At 57.5% G+C, this 24,588-nt stretch overlaps 2 protein-coding genes across 3 annotated transcripts; both read left to right on the forward strand.

The window, feature by feature from the left end:
* The first annotated feature begins 494 nt into the window (after positions 1-494).
* RABGGTA (Rab geranylgeranyltransferase subunit alpha) lies at positions 495-6,307 on the forward strand. 2 transcript variants are annotated; one of them, XM_082648892.1, is made up of 17 exons: positions 495-560; positions 873-927; positions 1,093-1,203; positions 1,582-1,706; positions 1,899-2,086; positions 2,346-2,549; positions 2,862-2,945; positions 3,034-3,116; positions 3,206-3,307; positions 3,410-3,515; positions 3,609-3,660; positions 3,830-3,918; positions 4,049-4,137; positions 4,230-4,346; positions 4,985-5,098; positions 5,348-5,435; positions 6,103-6,307. In XM_082648892.1, the coding sequence occupies exons 2-17, from the start codon at positions 925-927 to the stop codon at positions 6,249-6,251; spliced, it is 1,704 nt and encodes a 567-aa protein (XP_082505018.1). In that variant the 5' UTR covers positions 495-560; positions 873-924; the 3' UTR covers positions 6,252-6,307. The 2 variants fall into 2 exon arrangements, with proteins under 2 accessions (XP_082505018.1, XP_082505019.1); XM_082648893.1 differs by lacking the exon at positions 495-560 and adding an exon at positions 595-724.
* Positions 6,308-8,819: 2,512 nt separating this feature from the next.
* TGM1 (transglutaminase 1) lies at positions 8,820-22,381 on the forward strand. Its single transcript, XM_082648404.1, has 15 exons — positions 8,820-8,839; positions 9,516-9,863; positions 10,012-10,200; positions 11,202-11,450; positions 11,850-11,968; positions 12,076-12,183; positions 12,631-12,805; positions 13,195-13,333; positions 13,461-13,564; positions 15,681-15,769; positions 16,281-16,434; positions 16,542-16,823; positions 16,961-17,121; positions 17,455-17,591; positions 21,990-22,381. Exons 1-15 carry the CDS (start codon positions 8,821-8,823, stop codon positions 22,201-22,203), a joined length of 2,487 nt encoding a protein of 828 aa, XP_082504530.1. The 5' UTR covers position 8,820; the 3' UTR covers positions 22,204-22,381.
* The last annotated feature ends 2,207 nt before the right edge of the window (positions 22,382-24,588 follow it).

Here is a 24,588-nt window from a genome sequence, read left to right on the forward strand (position 1 = left end):
GATATCACCAACATTTAGGGGAAGAGAAGGTAAACAGATGAGAAGAGAGGGGCAAAAGTGCAGGAAAAGCCAGGACAGGGTGTCACGTCGAGGGAAGTCAGTAGCATCAAATGCTGCAGAGGTCAATGGAGGTAAGGAGAGGAAACTCCATCAGTTAGATTTAGCAACTAAGAGGTGGCGAGTGCGGCCAGAGAGAGGTTAGTGGAGCGCTGAGAGGGTGGGCTTCCGGCTGTGGGGGAAACCTTTTCAAATGAAACGCAGTTTGAGTAGGTGGCTGGAGTTGCAACCTGCGCTGCTTCCCCGCGCGCGCCACAGTCACGCGTGCACACTCTTACACACCAGAGGGCTAACAGGGACTTGGCGTTCCCGGACAGGGCTCCCAGAGATCCTGCGCAGGCGCCTCCGGAGCCTGCCTGCTCTGCCGCGAGCCCCTCCCCAGGCCTGCAGAGGGCGCTGAGTCTCGGAGAGCCGGGGCGTGACGCCGCTCTAGCTAGCGCTAGCGCTCGGGCTCGGTGGTGGGCGCCGTAGCTCCGCGTCCCGCACGCCTCCTCCCAGCACAGGTGGGTCCGCCGGCGGGGGCCAGCAGTGCTTGGGATCCGTGGGGCGGGCGGGTAGCGACAGCCTCTGAGCGCGGAGTAGTCCCCATCACCTAAGTGCTCCAGCTCGGCAGGCTCCGGCGAATCGGGCTGTGGACAGGGCTGCACGAGTGCAAGTCCCATTCCGGGTGGGTGCCTTCAGGACGTGCAGTGCCTGTCCCGGAACCCCTTAACACCCCAGGGGTCTCCGCCCCGGCTCGCCCGCGGCTTCCTGGGGACGTCTAGGGACTGGGCTACCAGGGGCGGGGCTCCCATGATTGACACGTCTCTCCCCAGGTTTCACGGGCACCACTTGACCCCTACCCTGCCCTGAATCTGAGCCAGCACCATGGTGAGAACCCTGAGCGCAGCCCCTCACCTCCGCATGCCCATGCCCTTGCCCTTGCCCCTGCCCCGCGTGGCCTTGCCTCCGTTGCCCGATATAACGGAGTGGGGGTTCCGGTGGGTATGCCCCTGCAAGGCAGCCTGCACTCTTGCAACCCGCCCATCCCTATAGCACGGGCGCCTGAAGGTGAAGACATCGGAAGAGCAAGCGGAAGCCAAAAGGCTAGAGCGGGAACAGAAGCTGAAGCTATACCAGTCAGCCACCCAGACTGTCTTCCAGAAGGTGGGGCCCTCAGAGGTCGTCCCCTCCCACAGTGGCTCCCTTAGAATAGCACTGAGGCCAAGAACTGCGCCTTAGAGTCAGGCTGCTTGGATCCATATCTGCGTTCTATCAGGTACTAGCTGTGTGTCCTTGGGCAAGTTACTGAATCTCTTTGGACCTCAGTTTGCCCATCTGTAAAATGGGCCTAACAATTGCACTTACTGCATAAGGCTGTTGTGCAAATTAAATGAGAGAATACATGTAAACCCATAAAGTGCTTTGTATAGTACCTACAGTATAGTATGGCATTCACAGAACAGTTGGTAGTTGTATTTATGTTATTAGCCCTGTAGCAGGAGAAAGATATGATCTCTCTGACCCTGCTATCTACCTTCTCAGCGCCAGGCTGGAGAGCTGGATGAATCAGTGCTGGAACTGACAAGCCAGATTCTGGGAGCCAACCCTGATTTTGCCACCCTCTGGAATTGTCGCCGAGAGGTGCTCCAGCGGCTGGAGGTCCAGAAGTGCGTTGGGGTTCAGAGCCCCGGGAAGATGGCCCTGGCTCTGCCCCTGCCCTGCCTGGGTCCAGGGCTGGAGGAAGAGTGGGGCAGCCAGGGGCATAGGCAGAGGGCAGTGGAGGGCTGGGTGCAGAAAGACAGGAGTGAGCTGAGATTGGGTGTTGGAGGGCCCTGACCCCCATTCCCCTCTGGGTGCAGGTCCCCCGAGGAGTTGGCCGCTCTGGTGAAGGCAGAACTGGGCTTCCTGGAGAGCTGTCTGAGGGTGAACCCCAAGTCTTACGGTACCTGGCACCACCGCTGCTGGCTGCTGGGCCGCCTGCCAGAGGCCAACTGGGCCCGGGAGCTGGAGTTGTGTGCCCGCTTCCTCGAGGTTGATGAGCGGAACTGTACGTGCCCGCAGATTCTGTCCCTACAGCCCTCACCTGCCCCACATTCCAGTACAAGGGCCTCAGTAAGGCCCAGAGTGGGGAGGGATGGCCAGGATGGGCCCACTGAGCTGATGGCAAAAGGGATGATGGAGCCAAATGTATCCTCCATGGAGTGCAGAGAGGTGTTTCTCAGGATCTCCGAGGGAACTCCAGGGGTACCAGCCGGGGAGATTCTCTTGCCCTGCGTCTGAGATGTGCTGTCTGCCCTTCCCCCCAGTTCACTGCTGGGACTACCGGCGGTTTGTGGCTGCGCAGGCAGCTGTGCCCCCTGCAGAGGAGCTAGCCTTCACTGACAGCCTCATCACCCGAAACTTCTCCAACTATTCCTCCTGGCATTACCGCTCCTGCCTCTTGCCCCAGCTGCATCCCCAGCCAGACTCTGGACCCCAGGGGCGCCTCCCTGAGGATGTGCTGCTCAAAGGTAAGCAGAGTCAGGGGGTGCTGGGGAGGACTCTGCAGTGCCACCCTTCCAACCCTGATGCCTAGGCCTGTTCCTGAACCTGCCACTCGGGAACTTGCCTGGCTCTGGGGGTGCATAAGATCCAGCCCCTGGCTGCAGGGAGCCCAAGTGTCCAATGGGGAAGATAAAACTGAAATGTGCAGCCCCTGGGCAAGGCCAGCCTATAGGTGAAACTGCAGGCTGGAGGAACTCCACGGTGAGGGTGGGATGTTGGGGTGGCCAGGAGCCAAGCAGGGTCCTAACCACAACCCCATGCCTCCGTGGCCCCCGCAGAGCTGGAGCTGGTGCAAAACGCCTTCTTCACTGACCCCAATGATCAGAGTGCCTGGTTCTACCATCGTTGGCTCCTGGGACGAGGTGAGCAGTGGGGGAGGAAGCTGGGTGATTAGGGCTTAGAAGGAATGGAAGAATATTTAAGGAGACCTGAGGCTGTGTCTTCCCCCAGCGGATCCCCAGGATGCCCTGCACTGCCTGCACGTGAGCCGGGATGAGGCCTGTCTGACTGTCTCCTTCTCTCGGCCCCTCCTAGTGAGTCCTGCAGCTTTTGCCGGAGAGCATCGTGGATCGTGGGCCTGGTGCTCTTGGAGTGACAGGTCTCTCTTTGTCCCCCGTGCCAGGTGGGCTCCAGGACGGAGACCTTGCTGCTCATGGTGGACGAGTCACCCCTGGCCGTGGCGTGGAGGACCCCAGATGGCAGGAACCGGCCTAGCCACGTCTGGGTATCCCAGGATTGGTGGGCAGACTGGAGGCTGGGGTAGGGCTGGGCTGGGACTGTCAGGAAGGTGGTGCCGCCGGGCTTTTTCTTAACCCCGTGCTCCCAGCTCTGTGACCTGCCCGCCACCTCTCTCAACGACCAGTTGCCCCAACATACATTTCGTGTCATTTGGACAGCAGGCGGTGCCCAGAAGGAGTGTGTGCTCTTAAAAGGTGACACAGCCCGCGCCTACCCCCTTGGCGGCAGCCCTCATCCCTCTCTTCCTGTCATGGGTGTCCCCTCCTACCACCTGCTCTTTCTTACAGGCCGCCAGGAGGGCTGGTGCCGGGACTCCGCCACGGACGAACAGCTCTTCAGGTGATGGCGACGGGGAAGCGCACAGACAAGGATGGGGGCTCTGGACTCTGGGCATCAGGCAGCTGGGCAGGAGGCCGGGGGCTTAAGCAGTTGATCTCAGACTGGACACTGGGGCTGACTAGTACCCCAGGGCTGGAGCATCATCCCCTCCCCCCCCGCCCACCCTCAGGTGTGAGCTGTCGGTGGAGAAGTCCACGGTGCTACAGTCCGAGCTTGAATCCTGTAAGGAGCTGCAGGAGCTGGAGCCTGAGAATAAATGTGAGGCCCGCTCCCCTGAGGAGGCCCCTTTCTAGGGGGGCGCCCCTTGGGGAGAATGGGAAGGCTCTCCAGAGGATGGGAGCAGAGGAGGATCCAAGAGAGACCATCCTCTTCCCTGCCCTCTCCCCAGGGTGCCTGCTCACCATCATCTTGCTGATGCGGGCGCTGGACCCCCTGCAGTATGAGAAGGAGACGCTGCAGTACTTCCAGACCCTCAAGGCAAGTCGGGTCCATGGGAACCGGCGATGGGGAGGCCCAGCGGGCAGGAGGAGGGCAGCTGACGTGCATTCTCCGTCCCTTCTCCCTGCCAGGCCGTGGACCCTATGCGGGCAGCGTACCTGGACGACCTGCGAAGCAAGTTCCTGCTGGAGAACAGCGTGCTCAAGATGGAGTACGCGGAGGTGCGCGTGCTGCACCTTGGTCACAAGGTAGGGACTGCGCACGCGCCTTCCCGGCCTTCGCCCTGCTAGCTGGCCTCCCTCTTCCTCAGGACCTGGCCGGCTTTTATGTCCGCTCCCTGGGCCTCAGCCGAGACGCTCGCCATGCCCCCGGCTTTCCTTCAGTCGCATGTGCCTTTCTGGACATTTCTTCCTCAACTCCTTCCCATGCTTCTCTCCCTGGAGCAGGCCCCAACACCTAAAACCTCAATAGTTTCCAGAACTTTCTGACAAACCCTCCAGACTCTCTTTTTCCTCTGTAGTCCTTCCCAATCAATCTCCCCAACACATCACTGCTGCCCACCTTCGCCCCCACCAGCCAATCCCAGACTCACCAGGCCCACTCCCACCAGTGCCTGTGTTTATCCCAGCGCCCTCCTCCGTCCCCCTTACCTGCCCCACTCCCACCACTCCACTGGCCACCCAGCCCGAGGGCTCAGGCCTCTCCCATGTCCTTGACGTGGGGCATGTACTGCCAGGGGTGCTGAGGCAAGCGTCCCACCTACTCCCTCTTCTCCTCAGCTGGGGTCCCCAAGGGCCTGTGTGGGACACACAGGGCAAGTGCCTGATAAACGATGGCTGAGGACTTTCCTCCAGGTCTCGCTGGGTATCTCATCCCCCCTCCTCAGGATCTGACGGTGCTCTGCCATCTGGAGCAGCTGCTCTTGATCACTCACCTTGACCTGTCGCACAATCGCCTCCGAGCCCTGCCCCCTGCCCTGGCTGCCCTGCGCTGCCTCGAGGTAAAGCACTCGCTCCTGTGTCGCTGTCCTGGGTGATCCTTTTCCCCTTCCTCCACCTCAGAAGTCTGCCCACCCTACAAAGAGATGCCCACAGATGACCCCTGCCTTCTCCTCTGTCACCCAGCCTGACCCCAGGAGCCCTTCCATGCACTGTAAGCTGATCACCCTGGGTTCCCCAGTTGCTTGTACCAATCCCAGGCTGACAGCTGCCTTCCCTGCCTTGTCTTCCCTGCCCTCCCTGCTCCCCAGGTGCTGCAGGCCAATGACAACACTATCGAGTCCCTGGATGGTGTCACTAACCTGCCCCGGCTGCAGGAGCTCTTTCTGTGCAACAACCGTATCCTTCCTTCTGGGTGCCTTTCGGACAACAGGTAGTGCGAGGTGCCACACCAGGAAGGGACAGACAGCAAGCAGGGTGGTGTTGCCCCTGGACGTGCAGAGGGGCCTCCGGCTGTCTAAGCTGAGGAGAGAGGGTAGCCTGGCGCTGTATGAGGCTATCATTGACTTGTACTGGTAGAGTTTTGGAGGATGGAAGTAAGTGACTTCCTCAAGCCAGAGTTCACAAACCAGCAGCCTACAGATATTCTTGGGTAGCGCATCCTGTTTTTAAAATCAGGAAGTTTCATATTTTAAAAAATCTAGAATTTTGATTCTTCTTTAAAAAATGGCAATTAAAGCAACGTGTAGCCTGCATTTCCACTTGGCAACCCTTGGCCATTGGTGGATCATGGTTGCCTCTGCATCTGGGGCTAGCTTTCACCTTGGCCATAGTCTCCACCACTCCTTCTGGGACTGTATCCAGTCAGCCTCCTGTGCTTCCTGCCTGGCCCCCGGGGGCTGGTGTTTGCAGTCTAGAGCCTTACGCCCTCCGGGGAAGCGGACAAGGTGCCCACCAAGCAGGCTGCTAGGCAGCAGTCCCTGTTCTTGAGGGAAAGCAGTGATGGGTGCACAGGAGCAGGTGGATCTGGAGGAACCTGCCGAGCTTTCCTTGACTCCTGCCCAAGGCCTCCAGCAGCCTGCAGTGCTCCAGCCTCTTGCCTCCTGCCCCAGGCTGGTCCTCCTCAACCTGCAGGGCAACCCCCTGTGCCAAGCAGTGGGCATCTCGGAGCATCTGGCCGAGCTGCTGCCTTCAGTTCGCAGCAGCCTCACCTAAGGGACTCTGCCCCCGCCCCCTGCCCTTTAACTTATTGGAACTGAATAAACAATGAAGAGGCCCCCAAAGGCTGCTAAGCCGCCGCCGCCACCGTCATTACTACCGCTACCTATCCTGGAAAAGAAAGGGAGAGAGCGAGGGTATGTCAGTTCACCCCCTCTACTTTCATTTTATGCTCAGTCCTGCTGTTCCCTGTCATGGAGAACCAAAGCCTCAGTATCTGGGGCAGAATCAGGGCAATGGCTGGATTTGAAGCTACATTCCAGTTTGGGGCTGGGCTGGGTCTAAGTTCCAGACTGGAATCAGACTTGAGTCCATGTTCTGGTTGGGGCTGGACCACAAAGCAGCTGGAAGTCTCTCTAACTGAAAGGGGCTCGTAGAAGTTTCTCCCGTGACCTGTGCCCCTTCTAGATGCCCTGTCTGCCCTGGCTCTCCTTTACCACAGCTGAGAAAGCTCTTCCCAGGAGGAGTGGGCCAGGGTGCCCTGGCTCCCCTGTCTTACAGCAACACTGTCAGTCCCCATGAGTAGCATGCTCTGGATAAAGAGCCCTTGGAGATCCTTGATCCCATATGATCCTCACAAGCTCTCAGGGCTGAGACGATTAGGCCCATAGTACTGATGAGGAAACTGCTGTTAAGATGCACCCAAGGTTGCCGACCTCAAGTGCTGGAGCCAGAGCTGTCTCTGCAACTTGGTCTGGGATTCCAGATTCATGTTCTTGCTTCTGGATTGGGCAGAGCCTGGCCCCAGCTCCCGAGGTACCGAGACGGTGTCTTTTCCCATGGTCCCCCTTCCAACACACATACACATACCTTGTCCTGACTTTGAAAGCCCTGAGGCACTTGAGCCTCCCCGGAGGGAGGAAAAGGGAGCGACTCAGGGGTGAGGGCACTGAGTCAAACCTGGCTGGGTGGGGAAAGAGAAAGATTGAAACAAGAGGGAGAGAATGTGACAAGGCATTTACCTGGTTCCCTGAGAATCTACCTGGACCCACATGTGCTCACACACAACCAGACTCTCGGGGCCCTGCCCCTCCCATATCCGTAGTGATACACAGACAGCCCCTCCACGAAGCCCTTTGGCTGACCTGCCTCACACCTGCCTGGAATTTTGATTTCCACTAGTGCATCCTCTGAGCGTGCTGGAGGATGTGGGGACTTAGACCTGGACAGGAAAAGGTCACGGGAATGTGAAGGGCTCTGTGCCTGGTCCTGGGGCCTCTGTCCCTGCTCCCCAAGCCACCTCCCTGCCTGATGCATCACCAAACTCAGCCTCTCCTCCAGTCCGCTTCCTTGTGTCCCCTTGCCCACCCTGTTTTCACTGTCTTCTGTTCAGTGTCCCATGGACAGAGCTGGGACAACAGCGGGATGGAGGGAAGAGACCCCAGGAACAGGGTCCCAGCCTTCCGGAAGATGTCTGACCTCCTCTTTGCCTTGGGGCTCTCTTGGTGGCCTCCCTGGCGTTTCTCCCAGTGTCAGGGTGAAGTTGGGGCGGGTGCCTGGAGCTGGTTGGTCAGGATTCCCAGGAAGAATTCCAGGTTGGAGAGCCCTGGCCTCCAGCTCACCAGACATTCATCTCAGTGAGAGAAGGGGGTACTCTGCAGCCTGGGGAGCGGGGGCCTTCATTCCCACCTGAGCCTCTTAGCAAAGACCTCAGCCTCCTCCAAACCCCTCGGTTTGGGGGGTGGGGGGTGGCAGAAAACAAGAGATTGCTTCTACTCTGACCCCCCCTAATCCCCAACCTGGAGGGACACAGGAAGCAGGGGGCAGCTCAGTCATGCTGGGGCCTGGGGCCTAGCTAGAGGAAGAAGGAGGGACAGACAGATGGATGGTGGGGGCTGGCTGGTGGAGCCAGTCAGAGGGCCTGGCTGCTGGTGTCACCAGTGTGTACCAGCCTGGGATGCTGGGGGCTCCCTGGGCAGGACGAGTCCCAGAGCCAGGCCGGTGGGCAGTTTCACAGGGACAGAGGTGGGCAGCCTGAGCTTGGGAAGAGCGAGTCTGCTGGATAGAGTGTGGGTGGACCCTCCCTGCCCCATCGCGCTAGAGAAACTTCCCACACTACAGGGACGATTCTTTCCCCCTCACCCGCACATGGACATCCACCAAGCCAGGTGCCCCATCCAGAAAGCTGCTCACGGACCCCTCCCAGGAGATGACACTTGTCGCAACCTCCTCCACCGAGGAGAAGGTGCTTCTGATGCACCCAGTTTCGCAGGAGTCAGCATCTCTCGGATGGTGTGATCTCATCAAAGCCTTCCGACTTCAGCCCTGACAGACCCCGCCCCCGCCCCCTCCCCAGCCCGGGCCCAACCCCGCCTCCAGTCGGTTCCTGGCTCCTTGAAAGGGGAAAGAGGGTGCGGCCTAGCCTCATTTCCCACCCCTACCTCGGAAACAGCCCCCAGAGCCTGGGCTTCCTCCCTCGAGGATGGAGCAACCTTCCTTCCCCTTCTTCCCAGAAGCCTGGCCCCGCCCTCCCCCCTCATAAACCACTTACCGGCCCGCCCCACGCTTTCCATTCGTGAGGCGGCCTCAGTCCCGTCCCATCAGTCCCGACCTGTTCCACCCAGAGATGCCAGCACCTTCGTCAGGTGAGTCCCCGGCCAGGTGGGGTGCGAGCCAGCCCGAGCCTGTCGGTCCCAGTGAGGCTGCTCCCCACACACCGAGACTCTACACCTGGGAAGCCCGGCTCGGGGCACCTCTGCCCCCGCCCAGCCCCTCCGGGCAGCTCCGCGTGGGTGTTTGACCAGCCGTGGGGAATATGTCAGGAGCCCAAGTCGTGAATGTCACTTGCCTGTGTAACGCAAGGAGCCTTGGGTGGGGGATTCCCCCCAAGAAATGGGTCCTTGAGGCAGGCAGCTCTGGAGCTCTAGACTAAGGAGCTGGCAGGTGGAGGGAGCAGGCCCGGGATGGTCTGAGCTGCTGCACCTCGAGGGTGTGACAAGCGTCATCTCCTGGGAGAGGTGCGTGAACAGCTTTCTGGATGGGGCATCTGGCTCGGTGGATGTCCATGTGCGGGTGAGAGGGGAGAGACTCGTCTCTGTAACGTGGGAAGTTTCTCTAAGTGAGTCTGAAAGGAGTCTTTGGGGAAGGTCTCTGGGTGGGTCTGAGGGAATCTCGGGGTCAGGATCAGATCATCTCAGTCATCTGGCTGGGACTGAATCAGCTCTCTGGATGGAGGGTTTCTGGCTGAGCTGACTGGGGCATGCTGTAGGGGTAAAGGAGGTCTGTGTGAGCGATCAGAGCCTCCCTGCCTTGTCCACACAGGCACGACGACGGGCAGTCCTCGTTCAGATGTGGGCCGCTGGGGCGGGAACCCCTGGCAGCCCCTCGTGACACCTTCTCCAGAGCCGGAGCCGGAGCCAGACAGACATGCTCGCCACGGGGGCCGCCCCTTCTGGGCTCGCTGCTGTGGCTGCTGCTCGTGCCAGAATACAATAGATGAAGACTGGGGGCCTGAGCCCGGCAGAGACCACGGCTCTAACTCCAGGCCTCGAAGGCCCAGCCCCAGGGATCGAAGACCCGACACCCCGGGTGGAAGACCCAACACCCTGGGTCGAAGACCCGACTCCCGGGGCAGCACTGTGACCACAGCTAGAGACGACACCATCCAAGGTGAGGCCCACCTGTCCACGTTATCTGAGACCCAAAATGCTTTAATGGGCCTGAGACTCATTCTGGCATCTCTGGGGGCCTGGGAGGCTAGTGATGCAGGGCCGGACTCCCCACGGGGCTTCACTGAACCTGAGCTCTGGCCTTGCAGAGGGAAAGCTGGTGGTGACTGGTGTGGATCTGCTGAGTTCACCCTCGGACCAGAATCGCCAAGAGCACCACACGGACGAGTTCGAGTACAATGAGCTGATTATCCGCCGTGGGCAGCCTTTCCACATGGTCCTCTTCCTGTCTCGTCCCTATGACTCATCCGATCGTATCACCCTGGAGCTGCTCATCGGTCGGTCGGTGGAGCCCGCAGTGGGAGGGGTGAAGGCCCTGGGCAGGGTGGAGCGGGGGTAGGGGGCTGCGTAGCAGGGCTCCCCGCCCTGGTATTGGGGTCAAAGGGGCAGCTTTGGGCTCCTCACTCACCCCACTCCTCGCCCCTGCCAGATAAGGCAGGCTCAAGCATGTAAGTATGTCCCCAGGGGTGCCTCAGGGAGGGTCTGTTTTCCTAGGCTCACCCTCTTCAAGCCTCCAGGAGCATCTGTCTCAAAATTCTTTTTCTTCAGGTGCTTGGCCCAGCATCCCCTTCAGTGTTTCTGCCTCTGTGTGTCTTTCTTTCTGGGTCTGCCCTCCTTCCTCAGGGTGTGACTCCACGCTCTCTCCCACTGTGTCTCTCGGTCTCTCTGTCCCCATGGCCCAGGGCAGGTGCCTCCCTCATTGCATTGCTTGGTGGCTACTGACTGCCTAGGCCGGTGCTTATGCTGCCGCAGGGGGCCGGCGACCCCTCGTATCCTTTGATTAGGGCCTAGCCTTGCCCACCCCAGCCTGTAATTTCCCAGGTACCCCCACCACCTCCAGCAAGGATGCCCTGGGCTCTGGAAGCTGCAGCCCCAGGGAGCAGGCAGGGTTGAACTTCAGGATAGGAACTGCCCTTTCACACGCAGCAGGGGCAACTGGACCCAGACAGGGTGGCTCTGCTCCTCCAGCCCAGGTGCTGGAACAGTCAGGCAGGGAGAGCGTGACGGTGACCTGGTCTCTTCTAGTCGCCTCTGAGTTAAGTGTCGAGGGAACAGGTTTGGGATGTTGGACTGGATCTCTGCCCTGACATGTGGGCAAACACTGGGTGGGGACAGAGCTGCTCTCAGATTGACCCAGGCGATGGTCCAACTCAGGGACACACTCACTGGCTCATACACTTTCTGGGTGGGGCTTCGAGAAGTCCAAGGCACCATCCCCCACCCCCACCCCCGCCTTCACATAGGCTGCAGCAGCTAATCGATGCTTCCCCCACTGCAGGAAACAACCCTGAGGTGGGCAAGGGCACCCACGTGATCATCCCAGTGGGCCAGGGGGGCAGTGGAGGCTGGAACGCCCAGGTGACCAAGTCCAGCGGGAAGAATCTGAACCTACAGGTCCACACCTCCCCCAATGCCATCATCGGCAAGTTTCAGTTCACGGTCCGCACATGCTCAGAAGCTGGCGAGTTCCAGTTGCCCTTTGACCCCTGCAATGAGATCTACATCCTCTTCAATCCCTGGTGCCCAGGTGAGCCTGCTGGAGTCAGAAGCAAGGCATGGAGAGGAGGGGAGGGCAGGGCAGGGCAGGGCTTCCTTTCCTGGGTCTGGCTACGTGCCTGGGTACCTAGCCCTAGGAGAAGCCAGCCTCCCATTGTCCAGGTGAGGGGACCTAGATCCAGGACCTAGAGAGGTGACCAGTCCAAGGTCACACAGTCTCACCTCTCCTGGGGAAGGGCCCTGGTTACAGCCACCCTCCTCTGATCATCTCTGTCATGCTCACTGCATCCTTCCTGGGAGGAGTGCTGTCAGGCTAGAGGCGTTCCTGCTCTTCCTCTGCGGTCATGAGTCCTGCAGAATCAGCCCAGGGGCAGGTGGGACCCAGGGAGAGGGCTGGAGGGGACCAGGCATATATGTTTTGGGAACACAGAGGACACCGTGTATGTGGACCGTGAGGACTGGCGGCAGGAGTACGTGCTTAATGAGTGTGGGAGAATTTACTATGGGACCGAAGCACAGATTGGCGAGCGGACCTGGAACTACGGCCAGGTACGGCTGGCTGGGGCCTCGTGCACTCAGGGGCACTAGAGGCAGGTGGGGCGGGGTAGGGGAGCAGGTGCTGGCCTAGGGGTCACCTGTGCCCTTCCTCCCTCCAGTTTGACCACGGGGTGCTGGATGCCTGCCTGTACATCCTGGACCGGCGGGGCATGCCATATGGAGGCCGCAGGGACCCCATCAGTGTCTGCCGGGTCGTCTCCGCCATGGTGAGCACCCTCGCGTCTCTGAGCCCTACCATGTGTCTGCCTGCTGCCTCCCCTGCTCCACCCCACACTCTTACCCTTCCTGATTCTGTCACTGCTCTTGCAAAGGGTACTGTGGGAAGTGGTCTCACCCCTCTTCCCTCCCTCGCCTGTCCCCCAGCGTTCCCCTTCCTGGCTCCGGTTCCAGCTCTTGCGTAATGTAGGGCCAAACCCCAAACTTGGCACACCCAGCATTCACATTCATGTGTCAGACCAGGACGGGTTGGGGGGGTGGGGGGGGTGGAGTGGGCAGAGAGCTCTGGGAGTGGTGAGAGGGGCTCAGGCTGCTACTGGACCCTGAAGCCTTTAGGGGTGAGGGATGGTTGCAGGGTCAGAGGCTGGGCCGGGGGCCACACGGCAGGCCCTGAGCTTCTCCCCCAACTCTGCCCCACCCCGTCCTGTCCTGGGCAGGTAAACTCCTTGGATGACAATGGCATCCTGATTGGGAACTGGTCTGGAGAATATTCCCGCGGCACGAATCCCTCGGCGTGGGTGGGCAGCGTGGAGATTCTACTCAGCTACCTACGCACCGGCTTCCCTGTCCCGTACGGCCAGTGCTGGGTTTTCGCCGGCGTGACCACTACAGGTAGTGGAGGGACGGGACAGGAGCTGCCTGGGCCCTGCACGAAGGAGGGAGGGAAGCCAGGCTCCGCCTTCACGAGCCCAGCCCAGCTGTGGCTACAGTGTTGGAACAGGCAGGGTGCCTGGTAGGCTGGCCTTAATTATCATTAATTAGTGTTAACAACCGAGAGGGGCCTAGAGGAGAGGGGGGAGAAGGGACAGTTAGGGACAAGGCGAGGCCGGTGGCCTGGATTCCCCTAACCCCCAACACTCCCTGGCTCGGTGCCCTCCTGACCCTAGCGACCCCGACCCAGTTGCCCCTGTCCCCTTGCTACTCCTGACCTCGTGCCTCACCTGCCCCCCACCCCTGCCCGGGCCCTGGGCCCTGAACCCCCAACCCTGGTTTCCCCACAGTGCTGCGCTGCCTGGGCCTGGCCACCCGTACCATCACCAACTTCAATTCTGCGCATGACACAGACACGTCCCTCACCATGGACATCTACTTTGACGAGAACATGAAGCCACTCGAGCACCTGAACCATGATTCCGTCTGGTGAGGCTGGGGCTGGCCTGCCCTTCCCTGCTGAGGACTGGTGACCCGAGGCCTGGGCACCAGGGGGATGCCGGGGAGGCCCTGGGGGGTGGGCAGCTCACGGAGCCCTCCGGCCATGTCCATCCAGGAACTTCCACGTGTGGAACGACTGTTGGATGAAGAGGCCGGATCTGCCCCCAGGCTTCGATGGATGGCAGGTTGTGGACGCCACACCCCAGGAGACCAGCAGCGGTGAGGCGGGGCCCTGCCTGGCTCCTGAACCCCACTTGGGGCCCCTCCCTGTCTCCCCAGCCAGGGTAACAAACTCCAGCGTCCCGGACGGGGCCTTAGAGCCGGGTCCTTTAAGCCCGCAGTTCTTCAAACAGACTCCTCAGGGCAAATCACCATGTGGCCCTTCATTTATTTTTACCTTTCTGCATAACTATTTGCCTAAATTTTATTTATTTGTAATGATTATTACACTCAGATGGCTCAAAAGTCCAAGGATTCGAGAGAAGTCAGTGAGAGGTTTCCCTCCCCTGACAAATGCACTATTCCCACTTGCTTTTTTATTTACATATCCTGGAGGTAATTAATTGAAGGACGCTTTTATTTATATATATTCTTTTAAAGTTTAAAAAGTCATTATTTTAAGTAAAACATGCTTGGAAGGAAAAAAAAAGGATAGACTTGTATAGCATAAAGTATACAATTCCCTATCCTCTCTCAGGTGGTTTGTTTCGTTTTGTTTCAAGGAAATTTCTATATCCTACTCCAGACCTGATACGTTGGACCTTCAGGGAATAGACTCTAGGAATCTGTATTTTTGAAAGTTCTGGTGATGTTGCAGATCAGCTGGGTTTGGGAGTTCCTCTAGGGCACAGAGCATTAGGTCAGCAGCAGAGCAGACCCAGCCCCCGACTTTCTCTTTCAACACATATTCTCACTTTTACCAAGTTCCTCTCGTATCTGTTCCACTGCTCCACTGAGTAGTATGAAAAAATCAGGGTTCAGATAGGCTCAAAGGAGAAAAGAGCTTCTGTAACACAGTCCAGCCTAAGAAGTAATCACTGATGACATAACCTACTAGTCTCTTTTCCACAATGCACATTTCTGCAAAAATTAGACTTCCCGTGCTCTTCTCAGACAGGTCCCGCACACCCTTCCCACCTTAATACTCTGGCCCCAGGCAGCCCCACCTGCCGGACCGGTTGCCTCTCCCCCCAACCCCTGCCACCTCTCCCTTCCTCACCCTGGGTCAGATAGCCTTCCCCTAGCCTACATTCCTCCTCTGGTCTCTGGCCAGACCCCTCCCCCCTCAGTCATCTCTGTGAACGGTGCCCCCTGAGTTGTGCAACCCCAGTGATGCCTGCGACGCTGGAACAGCCTGCAGGACACCGGGAGATCTGAGTTCTCGTCCCCACTCTGGGAAGTGGTGGGCTGGGCGGCAGCCAGGGCCTCTGAGGCCAGCCAGACCCGGGCTTGATTCTAGCTTGATCACTTCTTAGATATGTCATCTTGGGCAAGTTCCTTGCACCTTCAGGTTTTGGTGTTCTTGTTTGGAATATGTGGATGATATATACCATACAGGGCGGTTGGGAGGATCTAATGATAAGTCATAGTAGACTAGCAGCATGGCTGCAGCTTAGCAGCTACTCAGTTAAGTATTAGCTCCTTCCTTCTCTCTGTATCCAACTGTCTTGGGAGATCCTGGCATCTACTTTGCCACACTGAGCCTGTCTCCCCATGTATAAAAGACCATCGTGCGAGATGTTTTCTAAGATTCTCTCCTGTTGGATGGCCCTCACTTCCTGTTCTGTGTCCTCTCCCGCCAAGCTTCCTCCCTATCAACCCATCTCTTCCAGAAAACCCTCCCGAGCGCACTGAGGACAGACTCTGTTTCCCACCAGCTCCCCTCTCACCTCCCCACAGAGAGGACACAGTAGGCTGCAGAGCTGAAGGGTTGTTCTGGATCTTTCTGGAATGGTGACTGTGATGTCATTGCTCTCCCAGCCGGCAAGCAGAGCCACGGTGGGCTCTGGGTTTGTCTTGATGTAGGATGGCTGTTGACCTCAGGGGGTTACAGACAGCTGACATGCAGCTTCAGCCAGTAGAGGAAGCATGCCAGCAATTTGATTAGCAAGGCAGGCCTGTCCCCACAGTTGTCCCTGTCCCCCTATCCCCCACCAAGGACTGAGGCCAAATAGAACGTGTGCACTCCTTTGTTTAACCTCCCTGAGTTGGACTGGTGGGAGCTGACCCAAGGCAGTGGGCGCTGGGCCTGGATGGGTGGGCCCAGGATCTGGGTGGGGGGTTCCCCCTCAGCCTCCTTGGATCTCTCACCCCCATGCTACCCTTACTCCCCTAGGCATCTTCTGCTGTGGCCCCTGCTCTGTGGAGTCCGTCAAGAACGGCCTGGTCTACATGAAGTATGACACACCCTTCATTTTTGCTGAGGTGAGGCCTGTGTGGCCGGTGCCTTTGTGGGCAGCCTGGGGAGACCAGGGCACTGGTGTTAGCCCTGGGTTCTCTGGTCCTGACCTCACCACCGACCGACTAGCTGTGTGACCTTGAGCAAGTCACTCATTCTATGAGTCTTAGTTTCCCCAGCTGTTAAAAGGGGGATAATAATGGCTGCCATGCTTCCTGTGCTCAGGATCAAAAGAAATAATGGGTATGAAGCTGCTCTATAAGTCGTAGAGTCAGCGAGCGAGCGTAAGGGATTACTGTTATTAATGTTGAATGCATTGTAAGGGGCCTCCCAGACCAGTTTCTTCCCCACTCTCTGGCCTTGTCTGGCTCAGCTTGGAAAGTCTCCCGGTTTGGCTCTTCCAGGAAGCTCCCAACCTTTGGATCTAGCCTTCCATGCAGCTCCTAGCATGCAGGGAAGGCAGCTGGGGGTCAGGCCCACCCTCAGACCCTCTGGCTCACTCACTCCCGGCTCACACCCCACACACGCCCCAAACAGGTGAACAGTGACAAGATCTACTGGCAGCGGCAAGGTGACGGCAGCTTCAAGGTCGTGTACGTGGAGGAGAAAGCCATCGGCTCGCTCGTCGTCACGAAGGCCGTCGGCTCCAACATGCGGGAAGAGGTCTCCCACATCTATAAGCACCCGGAAGGTACCAGTCCCCCAACCTGGCCAGCTCCGACCACGCCAAGGGTTCCCACCAAGCACTCGCCAACGCCAGCAGCAGTGGTAGGCTCACCATTGACCCTCCACCCCCAGGCTCAGAAGCAGAGCGGAAGGCAGTGGAGACCGCAGCCGCCCACGGCAGCAAACCCAACGTGTACGCCATCAGGGACTCGGCTGAGGACGTGGCCCTGAAGGTGGAGGCGCAGGACGCAGTGATGGGGCAGGACCTGACCATCTGCGTGGTGCTGACCAACTGCGGCAGCAGCCCCCGGACTGTGAAGCTGCACCTCTACCTCTCCGTTACCTACTATACTGGCGTCTCTGGGTCTGTCTTCAAGGAAAGCAAGAAGGAAGTGGTGCTGGCGCCGGGGGCCTGTAAGTGCTTCTTCCCCAGCCCTGCCGCCTCCCCCGCCGCCCCACGGCTGGGCACCCCGGGGCTGGGGACATGGAGACCCCAGGATGCCGGGTCTGGGGAAGCTGGCCTCAGTGACACCATGCCTCTTCCCCCGCAGCGGAGCGCATGGCCATGCCCGTGGCCTATAAGGAGTACCGGGTCCACCTCGTGGACCAGGGGGCCATGCTGCTCAACATCTCGGGCCACGTCAAGGAGAACACGCAGGTGCTGGCCAAGCAGCACACCTTCCGTCTGCGCACCCCGGACCTCACCCTCACGGTAGAGCAGCTGGCTGGGGCAGGGGGAAATCGGAGGGCCAGGGGAGGGGGCACTGGGCCAGGAGCCGTGGCAGGAGGAGGTCAGGGACCGGCTCTGAGCTCCTGGGCTTCGGTTTCCTCCTCTGGAAAATCAGATCTCATTTCCCTGATTCTGTGGTGGCCGCAGCTGGAGAGTGGGTTGGAGTTTCCTGTCTGGCTTTGGGAGAGCTCTCTCTCGGGGGCAGAAACGTGGGGTGAGGGCGGTCTTGATTTGAAGGAGCTCTCCCTCTCTGGGGGAGCGTCTGGTCCCGTGAGTTCGGCCAGGGGCTCTGATGGGGGCCTCTTTTTCTCTCAGTTACTGCGAGCAGCCGTGGTTGGCCAGGTTTGCGAGGTCCAGATTGTCTTCCAGAACCCCCTGCCTATCACCCTCACCAACGTTGTCTTCCGGCTCGAGGGTTCCGGGTTGCAGAGACCCAAGACCCTCAACGCTGGGTGAGTCCGGCCCCTCCTCCTTCCCCTGCCGCTGCCCTTGCCTGCCTCCTGGCGGCCTGGGTCCCAGCTTTGCTTCCTCTCTCGGTCAGGACGGTAAGGTCTGTCGCTTGGGGCCCGCCAGCAGCACCTCCTGACTCAGTTCAGCCCACCCAGCACTTAAAAGGCCTGCTGTGGGCAGTGCTCTGCGGTGTCCCCGCCCTGCCTCACTGGCTCGTTAGGGAGCTAAAACCTCACATAGGAATCCCTAGCAACTCGTCACTACTGTCACCCAGCACTCAGCAGTTGAGCAGGCACTTTCAGGAATATAAGTTCATTTGGAGACCACAAAAACCCCTTAAGGTACATTAGAGATCATCACCTGGGCCGTGTGCCCCAGGGCAAGTGACTGATCTCCTCTGTGCCTCAGTTTTCTCACCTGTAAAGTAGGCATAACGATAAGCCTGGCTCTGAGGATCAGAAGAGACGCTGCCCATAAAGCCCTCAGGATGGTGCTCGACACAGCATTCATGTTCTGTTGGTAGCTGTCCCCCCCCCCTTTACAGATGGGGCAGCTGGTGGCCGCATCTCACAGGGTCTCACAGCTCCTAAGGGGCCGGCTCTGCCCCTCCCGCTTTGCTGAGAGCACAGGCTCTCAAGCTTGCTGCTGGCGTGGTGGCACGAGGGCCGAGCAGTAGTTCCGAAGGCGAGAGCCCTGTGCCTCGGGCCCTCACCCAGCCTGCCGGGGCCTGATCCCGAGCCACGTGAGGCTCTGGGCCAGGCCAGTGCCCACAGTCGTGTTCCTGGGCCTGTGCTGCCATCTCTGACGCAGACCCACGCATGCAGGAACAGCACAGAGGGAAAGCAGAGCAGGCCAGAGGCTGACTTCTAAGATCAGCCTTCTGGGGACAGGGACAGGAATTTTCCTCATTCGACAAAGAGCTCCCGAGGGACAGTGACAGCATGCGCTCGGAGGGGCTGGGTGAGAAAGCAGAGGGTTCCTGCCCACCCTGCCCATCCCTCTCCCCACACACAGCAGGCGGCTCTGCCTGGTGGTGGCTGCCGCTTTCCCCAACAGGCCAAAGCTGAAAAGGTTGCTGTTCAGAACTTTGCCCCAGCCTGGCCCCCTGGATGATGGGACACATCACAAACGAGTGCTCTCCTTCCGTCGCCCTAAAAGGGTCTGTGGCAGCTTAGAGAGTGGAGCTTGGAACTCCCAGACAGCTCACCTGCTGGTGTCTCTCACCTGCAGCGGACAGAGGGAGGTTCACCTGTTCTGAGGGATTCCCCAGAGCGGGGCTCCCCTCAGCAGCCCCACCAGATCTTTGATTCTTGCCCCTGCCTGGGAATAAGGAAAGGACCGCTGCACTGAGTGATGGAGACCCAGCTCCTCTCTTCAGCTGTGGGGCTTGTGCAAGTCTCCCCCCACTTAAAGGTTTCAGTCTTCCCATTGGTAGGTGAGAGGGTTAGATGGTAGTTTCTCAAGGCAGGTCCTCCTTGGACATCCTGTGGCTCCTCAGCTGCTGTGAGCCCAGGCCAGCTCCACCAGGACAGCTGAGAGCCCTGAGCTCCTGGCTCGGATATATTAGATTCCAAAACGGGCATCACTTCCCTCTCATCTGCGCATCCAAGGCTGTGGCATGGAACCCCACTGTGCCACCCAGCCTGCTGAGCGGCCACTTAATAAACATTCCAGAACTTACTCCTTCAGACGGCTATCGTCACCACCGAAGCAGTCACCAGGGGAAGCTGGAAGTCTGCTCCAAATCCTTCTCGGGAATTTCCCCCAGAGCCTGAATCATATTCTCTAGAATGTCCTTAGGGTGGTCTTCTAAGGGGGTGGATTTGACTTTGGGGAAACAGCCTCAAGTCATTTAGCATTAAGACTTAATTAATAAGGTAAGTGAACAAGGTGGGTCATCATGCCCTCTTCGATCAGAACTGAAGCTTGGCTGTACAGGAGGGGCAGTGACTTGTCCGGGTGTGCGTGCGCACCCAAGTCGGGTGCGTGTGATGTGCGTGTGGTTTTAAATGGCTGTGAAGGAAAATCTGAGAGGAGCTTTTTCAAATGTTCAACAGAGTTGAACCAGTACATCATTGAAGGACAATGCTAATTTGGATGTCTAAGTTCTGATGTCCTGTCAGGGAGTCGGTTTTATTACCTGCACTCACTTACGGGCACATTCCAACATGAGCAGCTGACGTGCTCAGCTTAAAGTGGCAAACTGGGGTACAGCCAAGGTCTCGCCTGACTCTTGAGACCTACTCTTAAGGGTAGGAAGAGATCTTGACATCCCTAGCTGGAATCTGGAGAGCATTTTCTCTTGGAAATAATGTTATAAATAAAGGCTAGGCTCTGAAATAGTACAGTTCAATCATAGTATGGGTTAAATAGACTTTTGAAGGCTGATCTGAACGTAAACAACCTTTATCCTGCATCGATGGAAAAGTGAGCACAAATTAAAAGTGCAGATTCGTAACCAGGAAGAGTATAGCCTACCTGCTAAGTTATAGACTTAATTTCTTTCTTTCTTTTTTTAAAATAAATTTACTTATTTATGTATTTATTTTTGGCTGCGTTGGGCCTTCGCTGCTGTGCACGGGCTTTCTTTATTTGCGGCGAGCGGGGGCCACTCTTCGTTGCGGTGCGCAGGCTTCTCGTTGCAGTGGCTTCTCTTGTTGCAGAGCACAGGCTCTAGGCACACGGGCTCAGTAGTTGTGGCGCACAGGCTCTAGAGCGCAGGCTCAGTAGTTGTGGCGCATGGGCTTAGTCGCTCCGCGGCATGTGGGATCTTCCCGGACCAGGGCTCGAACCTGTGTCCCCTGCATTGGCAGGCAGATTCTTAACCACTGCGCCACCAGGGAAGTCCCTAGACTTAATTTCAAGTTGTATATTATGATAGGAAGTCTAGAAATTAAGTCTATAACCTAACAGGTAGGCTATAGATATCTATCTCCCTGTCTCCCCTGCTTCCCACCTTCATAGAGCTTGGAGGCACCTTCAAGACCATCTGATCCCACCCCCTCATTTTACATTCGCTTCCATTTTACACCAGAAAGTGAGGACGACTGGTACCTTGTTCTAAACCACACAGTTAACAACGGTAGAAGAAGGAGTACAGAGTGGTCCGGGGACGCCCCTTGGAAGCAGGCTGTTTTGCCCCAAGGAGAGCTCATCCTCAATGTTGGGGTGTTGACTCATTCTCTTGGAGGACTGTGGTGTTTGCACAGAGTCTGGCTCCAGAGGCAGTCCCCAAGGCAGGCTCAGGTTGAGCAGGGGACAGAGGTAAAGGTTTAAGGCAGAGGCAGGAAAGGACAGATGCTAACAGGCGTGAGAAGGTGCGATATAAATGCAGTCACAGTCAGTGTGTAAGCACACGTGCAGATTGCTGGAGGAGCTCAGAGAAGGGTGAGATTCATTTTCCTGAGGGCAGGAGGTGCTCCGGGGAGCCCTCACTGAGGAGGAGTTGTGAGCTGGGTCTGGAGGCAGCCTGGGGGCAAAGCTTGAAGACAGAGGTGAGTTCAGGGAAGGGGAGGAGCTCAGTGGGACTGGCAGGCAGGAGGAATGGGGGGATGATGAGGTGGTGCAGGCAGGCAGGGTGACTCAGAGTGAGCCTGTGTGTCAGGTTAGAGAGCTACAGTTTCGTCTATCTCATAAACACTGAGGAAGCCAAGCCGGTGAAGGGCTCAGTTCATCTCTGAGTGCTTGGAGAATAGAATGGAAAATGAGATGGGAGGCAAAGAGGCCAGTTAGAAGACTGGTGAAATTGTGATTCCCAGACGGGTGGTCTGGGACTAGAGGTCCATGGGAAGGAAGAAAATAAAGACACTGTAGTGTGTGTGTGCACACCAGCATGTGTGTTTCTTTCTCTCTCACTCACACACACGAATGTGTGTCAATTTAATTTAAAGATGCCAATTGTCTGTTCTTTTTTTTTTTTTAATAACAAGCTGAAATATGATCGTAGCAGAGGATGATTAATTTTCTTCCACCTTCTTCCTCGGCAAACCTGAAAGTATGTGGCAATACTGTGTTGAGCCCCAAAGTCTCCCTTTGAAGTTTCCTTGTTCTTGGAAACCCTACAGGGATTGGGGCTGACCTGGTTGGGGCAGGAGCATTGGCCATGGAGAGGAGGGGAGGCAGTGCCTCTGTCTCTGTCCGGATGTTTGTGAGAGCAGGGAGGGAGGAGTCCTGGATGCTGAGATTTCCAGCTCCAGCAGCTGGGTGGGTGGCCACTGATCTAGCCTTGCAGAGGTGGCCTTGGGGTTCAGGCTTTGTTCCGGGTGTGGAGATTCCAGCTGAGCCCAGAAATGCCTGAAGGGCTCCACCTGCCGCTCCTTCCTTCCTGCCTGCCCCATCAGCCCTTACTCCCCACGCCACCCTCGGTCACCCCAGGCCCATGATCCTATCTCTGCCCACAGAGACATTGAGGGCAACAAGAGAGTGACACTGCGCCAGACGTTCGTGCCTGTGAGACCAGGCTGCCGCCAGCTCATCGCCAGCTTGGACAGCCCACAACTCTCCCAGGTTCATGGGGTCATCCAGGTGGATGTGGCCCTGGCCGCTGGTGGCGGGGGCTCCTCAGATACTAGAGGCAACGGTAGCTCAGAGGAGACCATCCCTATTGCATCTTGAGGTGGGGCTTAGCCCTGGGCCAGGAGCAATGCGAGTGGAGTCAGATGAGCAAGGGCATTGCCTCAAGACAGGGGCCCGCTGCAGAGCGGTTCCCCAGGGCCTCAGGTGCGGAGACCGGGACATCTGGGGAGGAACCGATCTCATTTGCACAGATGCTAATAAACTGTTTTACAATGAAGCTGCCGTTCTGTCCATCTGTCAGTCTATGCCGAGCCAAGGAGCCCCACGGCCTATCCTGGGGATGCCCTTGGCATTTCTGACGCCCCTAGTTCTGAGAAGCATGGCTGGCACGTCAGCAGTGGTACCACTCAGCAGCTCTTGAGATGGGGCCGCTTGGCGTCAGGACAGCCTCCAGCGCTTACCTGCCCAGTCTTCACCCGCTGACCAAAGCCCTCGGAAGCTCCCTGGGCTCAGTGGCCTGCCGCCTCCACAGCACCCCCTGTGGGAAAGAAGAACCTAAAGTCCCTTCTGTAGGCACATGTTTGAGGTAGAAATAGGCTGGAGTTCTCTCTGAGCAGCAGAAGCCACTTTCTAATATTGATCTTCAAATATCCTCGTCTAAGAATTTTTACAGAAGTAATACGTGTTCAGGGTTGAGCATTAAGAAGATACAGAAAATTATAAAGCAGAAAATAACAATAATCCTCAAGCCCCACCACGTACAGAAAGTAACTTAACATTGTGTGTCATATGCTGCTTCCCTGCCCCCCTCCCACAAATGACCTATGGTGAGCATTTTCCTACAGCATTAAATAGTCTTTGAAAGCATCGTGTTTAGAGACTGGATGGTAGGCTAGGCTTCCAGGCCACCCTCCTGGTCCTCCTGGATCTCTGGCTATCCTTCTCAGTTTCCTCAGCTGGGGCCTCCGCCTCGGTTCAGACTCCAGTGTTGGGGTGACTCAGGCCTCTGCCCCAGGCTCTCTCTCATCCCGCTACACTCTGTCAAGGTGAGCTCTGCGAGACTCGAGGTTTTAAGGACTGCTGGCTCCCAAAATTGTATATTTTCCTTGAACCTCAAATTTGTATATTTACTGCCTTCTCCGTATCTCTACAATGTGGATGTCCAATGTGGATGTCTCAAAGACACCCGAAGTATAACACATCCAAGGTCAGACTCCTGGCCTCCCTCCAGCCTATATCCTCCTACATCTTCCCCTGCATCAGTAAATGGTACCTCCGTCTTTCCAGTTTCTTGGGCCCAAACTCTTGGAGTCACCCTTAACTCCTTTCTTTCTCTCACATCCCACATTCAATCTGTCAGCAAATCTTGCTGGTTCTACCTCCCATTCATAGGTGTCTAGAATCTGACCACTCCTTATCTCCTCTACAACTGCCATCCTGCCCGAGCTGCCTTCATCTCTCAGCTGGACTGTTGCACCCCTTTCCTAATCATTTCCCCATTTCCACTCTTGCCCTTTGATACCCTGTTCTTCACACAGCAGCTGGAACGAGCAGGTGAACCAGATCATGTCAATCTTCTGCTCAAAACCTTCCACTGGGGCTTCCCTGGTGGTGCAGTGGTTGAGAGTCTGCCTGCCGATGCAGGGGACATGGGTTCGTGCCCCGGTCCCGGAAGATCCCACATGCCGCGGAGCGGCTGAGCCCGTGAGCCATGGCCGCTGAGCCTGTGCGTCCTGAGCCTGTGCTCCGCAATGGGAGAGGCCGCAACACTGAGAGGCCCGCGTACCGCAAAAAAAAAAAAAGAAAAAAGAAAAAAAAACGTTCCACTGGCTTCCCCCAAAGTCAAAGTCCTTACAGTGCTCTGTGACTCCGCCCTCCCTCCCCTTCCCCTCCCCCGGCTCAGTCCATCCAGCTCGCTGGCCCCTTCCTACCTGGACAGCACCTGGCACATTCCTGCTCCAGGGGCTCTGCAGGGCTGCGCTCTGCCTGAGGACTTCTTCCCCACATAGCCCCATGGCTCACTCTCTCTACTCCTTCAAGACTTCCTTAAGTGCCACAATCTTAAGGTCTTCTCTTCCATCCCATTTTAAAATTGCAACACCTTCTATGTTTCCTGTCTCCCTTTTTTCTTTCTTTTTCTCCGTAGTACATGTTACCATGTGGTGTTCTATACATTAAATTTTTTGTATCATTTATTATCTAATTCTCTCTACCAGTACTGCACCATCCTAGTCCAAGCCACCATCCTCCCTCACTTGGATTGAAGCCCCAGTCCTCTCACTAGCCTTTGCCCTGCCCTGTCTATTCTCAACTTGGCAGCCAGAGGGATGCTTTTAAATGTCAGTCAGATCATGTCACCGATCTGCTCACACTCCCCAGTGGCTACTCACTTCTCGCAGAATAACAGCCGTGGCTGCTTCACTTTCTTGGTGTTTCTCAAAGCCTTGACCTCCTGGCCTTTGGACTAACAGTTTCCCCTGCCTG

The sequence above is a fragment of the Grampus griseus genome (genome assembly GCF_964374135.1).
Source record: "Grampus griseus genome assembly, chromosome: 2".
Lineage (NCBI taxonomy): Eukaryota > Metazoa > Chordata > Mammalia > Artiodactyla > Delphinidae > Grampus > Grampus griseus.

Excerpts from the sequence above, each read along its gene's own strand:
- RABGGTA (XM_082648892.1), top strand. Across the intron at positions 2,087-2,345 it reads CGAGGTTGATGAGCGGAACT|TTCACTGCTGGGACTACCGG; the intron begins GTACGTGCCCGC and ends CCTTCCCCCCAG. Across the intron at positions 5,099-5,347 it reads CTGCCCTGCGCTGCCTCGAG|GTGCTGCAGGCCAATGACAA; the intron begins GTAAAGCACTCG and ends CCTGCTCCCCAG.
- TGM1 (XM_082648404.1), top strand. Across the intron at positions 10,201-11,201 it reads CACCCTGGAGCTGCTCATCG|GAAACAACCCTGAGGTGGGC; the intron begins GTCGGTCGGTGG and ends CCCCCACTGCAG. Across the intron at positions 13,565-15,680 it reads ACCCCAGGAGACCAGCAGCG|GCATCTTCTGCTGTGGCCCC; the intron begins GTGAGGCGGGGC and ends TTACTCCCCTAG.